This window comes from Hippocampus zosterae, chromosome 18 (genome assembly GCF_025434085.1).
Source record: "Hippocampus zosterae strain Florida chromosome 18, ASM2543408v3, whole genome shotgun sequence".
NCBI lineage: Eukaryota > Metazoa > Chordata > Actinopteri > Syngnathiformes > Syngnathidae > Hippocampus > Hippocampus zosterae.
In genome coordinates, this window is record NC_067468.1 from 8,959,318 (window position 1) to 8,969,325 (window position 10,008).

Sequence of the window (10,008 nt, forward strand, 5' to 3'; positions counted from 1 at the left end):
AGCACAAATCTCTCTCTTCTACTTTGTACAATAACAAAGACTACTATTGCTGGTTCAACTTATTTGAAGAAATATTTAAATGTATTTTGAAATTGTATTTTACTCAAATGTATTTCATCAAGTGGTTGCGTAAGATAAAATCTTCTGGATCCAGATACTTTTAAAAAATGTGTCTGGATCCAGATGATTTTATTTTGTGCGACCACTTGACAAAATAAGATTGAGTGAATCCAACACATCATGTTTTTCAGGGTATGTGATGTACTATCTGAAAACTTACTGACGAAATCTAGTATAGCTAGCCAGCAAAGTAGACAGCGGTTTTTATCACCTGTGTGATGCTTTCATGAGTAATAACATTGCAGTTTGGTCTGGTAGTGGAAACTTTGCTCATGTTGCAAGCAAATCTGAACTACGGAAGCTGCTGTTTTGCCCGCAGTCATCATATTCTACCAGCGTGACCACAAAAGGGCTTTCCGGAGAAAGTCACTTGCTGACAACATGAGTCACGGTACGCCGGGGTGAATGCGCTCTGAGTGTCGCGGCTGACTTTCGCCTTTGTGTCAATCACAGCACTGACACATTGGGGACAAACTGCTGCACATTTTTGAGTATTCAAAAAATGTTTGGATTTACGTAACCATCTTCAACATGCCTAACATCCATTTTTTGTCAATATCAAAGAATTTTCTGCAGAACCTAAAATTCAAAAACATTTTTGAGTCTTTTACGTGTTTTTTTTTTTTAAATCGGTTTGTTGGTGGGGTGCGGGGGGGTTGGTAAGCACCGAAGGCAATTTAGGCTCTGACACACCTGACATTCGGAAGCCTCAAAGAGGAATTTTGGTCTTTAAGTAATTTTGTTTAACATTAAAAAATTACTTGTAATTGAACACCATAGAATAAGATAATTGTGAGTCATCAACCAAACTAAGTGTTTCAGTAGACTTTCAGTGAACTGATGTAATTTTGTAGTTATTTATTTTTAACATAACATGAAAGACTTTGTGGCGTTTTTATTCAACAACAGACAATTTAGCCGTCAATGAAGCTAATTAAATATTTTCATAAACCTCAAAGAAAATGTAGTCTTCAAAGAACTTGGCGTCACATTAAAGACTATTTTGTTTGTGTTTTTGGACCGATCAAAGACCATTTTGAGCAAAATGAGCAAACTCAAGGCCCAGGGGCCATATCTGGCCTGCCACATCATTTCATGCGGCCCACGAAAGCAAATCAAACTTTCTATGATTCTTGCTAAAATCTGGACCAACATTTTAAATTCTCATATGTAATAAGTAAATGAAATACTGTTCACGTTTACCCAAGCCCTCGTTCCAGTAACTAAAGCAATAGTAATAGCTATTTTATATAATATATACACCCTTATTTTTGACTTCTTTATGTGGTTTGAGTCAAAATGCCCTCCCCCAACCTCCTCCAGGGAAACGATATCTAAAATGTGGCGATTTGACCCACCTAATTTAGAGTAAGTAATAAGAAAATCGCCAATCTTCGCCAACTGTGGTTGTCCAATTAAAAAAATTTTTTTTGTAAACTTTAAAGAGAAATTAGCCATCAATGAACGTATTTCTAATAGTTTTAGCCCAAGAGAGGCAGCTCGTTTTTTGTTGTTGTTGTCTTTTCTTCGTTTCAAACTCTAGCTAGCCATGACTCTTATTAGCATTCTTGTGGCTGGTGCTTTTTAATAGTAAAACAGAAACACCGAGGCAACTCTTTTTTTTGAAGGCCATGCGTGCCTTCTAACTTTAAATCTTCTGAGTTGTGCACCTCCTCGCCGTCATTGGCTGTGTCCCGAGGGTAGCGGTGATTCATGTTTAGGCATCTCACGTGTCTCACACACGGCGGAATCTTCAAATTAAGGCTTTTGCTCTCCAGCTCAGACGGACATCATCATTTGAGTCAGTGGGTGGGGGCTAACGCAGACTACAAATATCGGGTCCCCCCTCTAGCCGGATACCTACTAGTGCACGTAGCGTCTCATATGCTCCTCGTTTTATTTCTGTGCTTCTCGGATAGTTTTGGAGTGGGGCCACTTAGCCGCCGGATTAAGACAAACTTTTTTTCGTCGCCGTTATGTTGAGGAACAACAATGTCGTCTTCTCCTGTTTTGTTTTCTACGCCGTGCTGCTGCTACTTAAGATGTACGTTCTGGCCTTCATCACGGGACAAGTGAGGCTACGCAAGAAGGTGAGTGAGTGAATGTTTTGAGAACCAATGGTGGAAGTGTGAGTGAGGGAGTGAGTAGATACAGTGAGAATGAACGGTGGAGGTGTGAATGAGTGGATGAATGTTTTGATCATGAATGGTAAGTGGATAGTTTGTGAAAGAAGGATGAAAAGTTACGTGAGTGAGAGGGTAAGTGAGTGTTTTGAGAATGAACGTGGAAATATACACGAGTGAATCGTTTTTGAGAAAATGGAGGGGTGACTGAGTGAGTGGATGTTTTAGCATGTGAGAATGAGTAAGAGGATGAATGTTTTGAGAATTGTGGAATAGTGGATTCCGTGAGCGAGTTGAAGTGAGTAATCTTTTGAGACTGGGTGGCAAAAGAGTGATTAAATGAGTGGATGACTGTTTTTGGAAGCAGTGGTGGAAGAGTGAATGAGTGTGAGGTAGTGTACGTTAGTGGAATAGATGCAAGGATACAGAGTGAGTGAAGCTATGGATGGAAAGATTTCTTCATGAGGATGTTTGGATGAATGGAAGGGTGAGCGAGTGACTGATCAATCCGGACTAGGTGATGTCAAGACTGGAAGTGTCACAATAAGTGTTGTTCTATCTTGAAGGCTTTTGCCAACCCCGAAGATGCAATGAGACACGGAGGACTGCAGTATCACAGGCTGGATCCCGACGTGGAAAGATGCCGCAGGTACGGCCCACAAAACTGTCACAACACCGTCATGATAAAATATTGTCCCAGCACTATGACAACACCAAGCTAATGTGTTTTCCTCCCCGTCATACATGTTTCTATGTCGGAAACAAACTCCACGTGATGGGTTTTCTTGTTCGGCAGAGCTCACCGCAACGACATGGAGAACATCTTCCCCTTCCTCTTTCTGGGGGCCATCTACTCCATGACGGGTCCATCCCTGGGGACGGCGCGCCTCCACTTCGTGGTGTTCACGGCGGCCCGCATGCTGCATAGCGTGGCTTACCTGGCGGCACTGCCGGCGCCCACCCGCTCGCTGGCCTATGTGGCCGCGCAGGTGCCCTGCCTGTCCATGGCGCTGCAGATCATGGCGGCGGTCGCCAGCTACGCGTAGACGCCGCGTGTCGGACTTTTTAATCGGAAGTTTAGTGAAGGGGGAGGGTGACGCTTTCCCAAACTGACTCGCTCGTAGAAAGGCAATGTGGGGTTTTGCCGTCAGTGACCCTCAGAATTTGGGGGTGTTTTTTTGTTTTTTTGCACGAAATCAGAAAAGGCCACTTTTCATAAACATCAAAGACAATTTAGGGTCTTCCACACGTATTTTCATAATCCACTATTATAGAATAAAGAATAGAATGGAGCAGTGACTTTTGGTCAACTTTATCTTCAACCAAGAAAATAGATGTTAGTAGTGATGAATGAAAGTAGATGTTTTCGTTTTTTTCCGTAAACACCCGAAAGATTTAGAGTCCTCCATCGACCTCCATTGACCTGTCGTTTGTGATTATTTCATAAACATAAAGTGACGCCTTTTGTGCCGGGGAAAAAAGTTTGGGAAACCTGGATTTTCACCCTGATGTTTACACACAAACTATTTTGTCTGGTGAAAGTGTGTTGTGACAGCATCAAGAATCGAGTCACGCTGTGCTCTTTTCGCTGATCTTTTTGTCTGTACTTGAAAACTTGAAGGAAGCTTCTCATGGACTGAATATTTAACCTGTTTGAATATTTTATTTATTTATTATTTAACAAAAAGGTTTGTGTGATGTTTTTGTTGTTGTTGTTGTTGTTTTTTTGCTGTGTGTGCAAGTTAACTATAAAAGCTTAAACTGTTTGGAATCACTCCTGACTTCAATATTCTGTAGTGCTTTTTTTGTGTGAAGGCTAAAGCCACCTTAGCAATTAATTTCAACTTGTCAAAAAAAAATAAATTTTTTTTTTTACATTACAGGAAACACCAAAAAATACCTCACAGACTCACATTGTCCCTATTTGAAGTTGCAAATTTTCAGACCATTCACTTCACATACCATCATATTCAGGTTTCATACTAGGAGTAGGCTGGCAGGCGACTGCATTCCTGCACCCATTATGCAATTGCCTTTATATCCCGAGGGCCCCTTGAGCCAGGGCGGGAGCGAGTTACAGCCATTACTGCATCATACTGAAATGCTCTTTTTATCATCCCGTGCCTCAAGGGGATGTTTTATGATATTCTTCCTTCCCCCCTCCCAAAAAATTAAAAAAATAAAAATAATAAAAAATTCTCCCCAGTGATTTTCCAACAAGCTGTGACTCATATCGCCTAGCTGGAATTCTCAATCATTATGGAGTTTTCCTCACAAACAAAAGAGACAGGAGTGTGTGGGAGGTTCCGAGGAACAGCCATTTAATCCAAGAAAGGGGAGTGGCCATAACTTTTATATTTGTCAGCGTGCACCGAAAAAAAAGTTTGATGAACAGAAAGTGAGAAAGAGCAAAAGTGATGACACGCTTGGAGATTTTTTTCGGAAATTCCATGAATGCCATATTTGTGTGTGTTCACCAGAAGAGGAACATAACTATCCAGATGTACCAATACCAATCAAAGACAAAAGAATATTACACCCTAAAAAGACGACCATGTATAGTAAGCCGTTTTAAGCTCCCCCCCATGTATAGGAAGTCGTTTTTAGCCCAAAAAGAAGAACATGTATTGTAAGGCGTATTGGGCCGAAAAGAACGACCATGTATAGTAAGGCGTTTCAAAACGTTTCACAACGCCCTACTATACATGGTTGTTTTTGTGACTAAAAACGGCTTACTATACATGGTTGTTTTTTTCGGGCTAAAAACGCCTTACTATACTATGTCATTTTTTTCGGGCTAAAAACGTCTTACTATACTGTCGTTTTTTCGGGCTAAAAACGCCTTACTATACATGGAATTTTTTTTCGGGCTAAAAACGCCTTACTGTACTGTTATTTTTTTCGGCTAAAAACGGCTTACTATACATGGTCGTTTTTTTCGGGCTAAAAACGCCTTACTATACTATGTCGTTTTTTTTCGGCTAAAAACGCCTTACTATACATGGACGTTTTTTTCGGGCTAAAAACACCTTACTATACATGGTCGTTTTTTTGTGGCTAAAAACGCCTTACTATACTGTCGTTTTTTTCGGGCTAAAAACGCCTTACTATACTATGTTATTATTATTATTTTTTAGCTAAAAACGCCTTACTATACTATGTCGCTGATTCGGGCTAAAAACGCCTGAGTATACTATGTCATTTTTTTCGGGCTAAAAACGTCTTACTATACTGTCGCATTTTCGGGCTAAAAATGCCTCACTATACTACGTCGTTATTTCGGGCTAAAAACGCCTTACTTTACCATGCCGTTTTTTTCGGGCTAAAAACGCCTTACTGTACTATGTTATTTTTTTCGGCTAAAAACGGCTTACTATACATGGTCGTTTTTTTCGGGCTAAAAACGCCTTACTATACTATGTCGTTTTTTTCGGGCTAAAAACACCTTACTATACATGGTCGTTTTTTTTCGGGCTGAAAACGCCTTACTATACTTTCGTTTTTTTCGGACTAAAAACGCCTTACTATACTATGTAATTTTTTCGGGCTAAAAACGCCTTACTATACTATGTTATTATTATTATTTTTTTTTTTTTAGCTAAAAACGCCTTACTATACTATGTCGCTGTTTCGGGCTAAAAACGCCTTACTATACTATGTCATTTTTTTCGGGCTAAAAACGTCTTATTATGCTGTCGTTTTTTCGGGCTAAAACGCCTTACTATACATGGAATTTTTTTTCGGGCTAAAAACGCCTTACTGTACTGTTATTTTTTTCGGCTAAAAACGGCTTACTATACATGGTCGTTTTTTTCGGGCTAAAAACGCCTTACTATACATGGACGTTTTTTTCGGGCTAAAAACACCTTACTATACATGGTCGTTTTTTTTGGCTAAAAACGCCTTACTATACTGTCGTTTTTTTCGGGCTAAAAACGCCTTACTATACATGGACGTTTTTTTCGGGCTAAAAACGCCTTACTGTACTATGTTATTTTTTTTCGGCTAAAAACGCCTTACTATACTATGTCGTTTTTTTCGGCTCAAAACGCCTTACTATACATGGACGTTTTTTTCGGGCTAAAAACACCTTACTTTACATGGTCGTTTTTTTTGGCTAAAAACGCCTTACTATACTATGTCGTTTTTTTCGGGCTGAAAACGCCTTACTTTACCATGTCATTTTTTTTTGCTAAAAACGCCCTACTATACTGTCGTTTTTTTCGGGCTAAAAACGCCTTACTATACTATGTCATTTTTTCGGGCTAAAAACGCCTTACTATACTATGTTATTATTATTTTATTTTTTTTAGCTAAAAACGCCTTACTTTACCATGCCGTTTTTTTCGGGCTAAAAACGCCTTACTGTACTATGTTATTTTTTTTAGCTAAAAATGCCTTACTATACTATGTCTTTTTTTCAGGCTAAAAACGGCTTACTATACAATGTCATTTTTTTTCAAGCTAAAAACGGCTTACTATGCATGGTCGTTTTTTGGGGGGCTAAAAATGCCTTACTATAAATGGTCGTTTTTTTCGGCTAAAAACGCTTCAGTATACATTGTCGTTTTTTTCGGCTAAAAACACCTTACTATACATGGTCGGTTTTTTTCGGCTAGAAACGCCTTACTATACATGGTTGTTTTTTTTTTCGGCTAAAAACGCCTTACTATACATGGTTGGGTTTTTTTTCGGCTAAAAACGCCTTACTATACTATGTCGTTTTTTGGGGGGCTAAAAATGCCTTACTTTACCATGTCGCTTTTTCGGGCTAAAAACGCCTTACTGTACTATGTCGTTTTTTTCGGGCTAAAAACGCCTTACTATACATGGTAGTTTTTTCAGCAAAAAACGCCTTAGTATAAATGGTTGTTTTTTGCGGCTAAAAACGCCTCTGTATACATGGTCGTTTTTTTCGGCAAAAAACACCTTACTATACATGGTCGTTTTTTTTCGTCTAAAAATGCCTTACTATACATGGTCGTTTTTTTTCGGCTAAAAACGCCTTACTATAATATGTCGTTTTTTTCGGGCTGAAAACGCCTTACTTTACCATGTCATTTTTTTTTGCTAAAAACGCCTTACTATACTGTCGTTTTTTTCGGGCTAAAAACGCCTTACTATACTATGTCATTTTTTCGGGCTAAAAACGCCTTACTATAATATGTCGTTTTTTTCGGGCTGAAAACGCCTTACTGTACTATGTTATTTTTTTTAGCTAAAAATGCCTTACTATACTATGTCTTTTTTTCAGGCTAAAAACGGCTTACTATACAATGTCATTTTTTTTCGAGCTAAAAACGGCTTACTATGCATGGTCGTTTTTTGGGGGGCTAAAAATGCCTTACTATAAATGGTCGTTTTTTTTCGGCTAAAAACGCCTTACTATACATGGTTGTTTTTTTTTCGGCTAAAAACGCCTTACTATACTATGTCGTTTTTTGGGGGGCTAAAAATGCCTTACTTTACCATGTCGTTTTTTCGGGCTAAAAACGCCTTACTGTACTATGTCGTTTTTTTTCGGGCTAAAAACGCCTTACTATACATGGTCGTTTTTTCAGCAAAAAACGCCTTAGTATAAATGGTTGTTTTTTTCGGCTAAAAACGCCTCAGTATACATGGTCGTTTTTTTCGGCTAAAAACACCTTACTATACATGGTCGTTTTTTTTCGTCTAAAAATGCCTTACTATACTATGTGGGTTTTTTTCAAGCTAAAAACGCCTTACTATTGTCAGAGATTTTCTCGGACAAAGTTAAAGAAACGACTCGGCACACAGGAAAATTGTCTTCAATATCGGCGGGAGCGGACCTCTGAGAGCGAACGACGGTTGTTGCTCTGCGATCACACTCAAAGTCCCGTCTCCGCGAGTTCCACATTTTATTGTAACATATGCAAAATACAAGAAAAACACTGCCCCCAATATTTGCATGCCGCACCCCCCGGTCGGGCCCCTCAGTAGTGATTGGTTACCTGTTTTTCAACCTCGAACCACCAGTACATTGGCGCCATTTCTGGCTGGTCTACATCGAATTAGCATGCTGTAGACTTTGCGGATGGTCAATGTCGTCTGGGCGCGACGGGTGTTCTCAACTGGTCTGTTGTTGCTCAACCGCTGTTCCCGGATTATTCATTCATTCACCCTTTTGTGACCGAGTTTCGCCTTCTCCCCTGTGGTCGCCCACCTGTATTGACGTGCTAATTGTGGACTTCAACAGCCCTCCGGCCAGCTGGCCGGCGCCTTTGTGTGTAGGCATTTGGGGGTGCTGGATATGCACCCAAACGCTTCGATGCGCCCAAATAAATGAAACTTTAAACATGATACATTTTTGCTCATAGATTCTTCTAACAACTATACATGATCGTTTTTTTCGGCTGAAAACGCCTTACTGTACATGGTCTTTTTTTTAGGCTAAAAACGCCTTACTATACTTGTCGTTTTTTTCAGGCTAAAAATGCCTTACTATACCGTCTTTTTTTTAGGCTAAAAACGGCTTACTATACTATGTCGGGTTTTTTTCGAGCTAAAAACGCCTTACTGTACATGGTCTTTTTTTTCGGCTAAAAATGCCTTACTATACATGGTCCAATGTTTTTCGGCTAAAAACGCCTTACTATACTATGTCGGGTTTTTTTTCGAGCTAAAGACGCCTTACTATACTAAGTCGTTTTTTTCGGGCTAAAAATGCCTTACTATACATGGTCGGTTTTTTTCGGCTAAAAACGCCTTACTATACATGGTCTTTTTTTTCGACTAAAAACGGCTTACTAGGCCTTTTTAGGCTAAAAAAAAATGACTATGGTAGTTTTTTTAGGCTAAAAAAAAAAACGACCATGTATAGTAAGGCGTTTTTAGCCGAAAAAATGACCATGCATAGAGTAAGGCGTTTTTAGCCGCCAAAAAAAACCAAAAAACGACCATGTTGTGTAAGGCGTTTTTTTTTCCTGAAAAAAAATCTTGCATTTATACAAAGGCATTTTTAGCTGAAAAAAAACCCAAACATTTTTAGCCGACCCCCCACCTCCCCACCATGTAAAGCGTTATTCGCCACCCCCCTCCCCCCCATGCATAGTAAGGATTGTTTTCCCCTACAACCATGAACATTTGTCTTCAAATTGTCATCCTTTTTTTTTCAGAGTTTGACTGCTCCTGTGCATTGTTTCCATTCTGGGTTGGATGTTTTCTGTTCTCCTGGCCGTGGATTTTCCAAGCCAGTTCCCGTTAGGAGGCAATGTTTATATTGGAGCAGTGAGTGGATTGTTCCACGCGAGTCTATAAAACAAGCAGGAGAGTGAGCTGGACACTGTATCAACAACCAACCCAAATTCATTCTCCTCACTTGGAGTGGAAATAACCTGAGGACGCGGAGAAACGTGAACACGCACGCACACACACACAAAACAAAAAAATGGGCTAACTTTGGCTCAAATTCCATAAATATTTATTACATATCAATAAACAGAAGAACCTACTTTCACAGAGGTGTTCTACAGCACTCGTTTTAAATAACTGCTCCAATGATCATAGTCATAACAACAATAATAATCTTAATAGTCATCATCATCATCATAATGAGTGTTCAGCTCTGTTTCATAATTTGAGGCCACATTTGATACACAAACATTTACATTTACAAGTAGTACTTGGCATTAAAAACGATGGCGGTACAATATTTTTAAGACACTTGGTGTTGTTTTTTTTCCCGTGTGTGCGTGCGTGTATTCATGTGTGTGTGTGTGTGTGTGTGTGTGTGTGTGTGTGTGTG

The 10,008-nt window shown here is 39.5% G+C and overlaps 1 protein-coding gene across 1 annotated transcript; it reads left to right on the forward strand.

The window, feature by feature from the left end:
* The first annotated feature begins 1,675 nt into the window (after positions 1 to 1,675).
* ptges (prostaglandin E synthase) lies at positions 1,676 to 3,424 on the forward strand. The gene is made up of 3 exons (XM_052050958.1): positions 1,676 to 2,210; positions 2,810 to 2,892; positions 3,040 to 3,424. Exons 1-3 carry the CDS (start codon positions 2,097 to 2,099, stop codon positions 3,287 to 3,289), a joined length of 447 nt encoding a protein of 148 aa, XP_051906918.1. The 5' UTR covers positions 1,676 to 2,096; the 3' UTR covers positions 3,290 to 3,424.
* Positions 3,425 to 10,008: the final 6,584 nt, after the last annotated feature.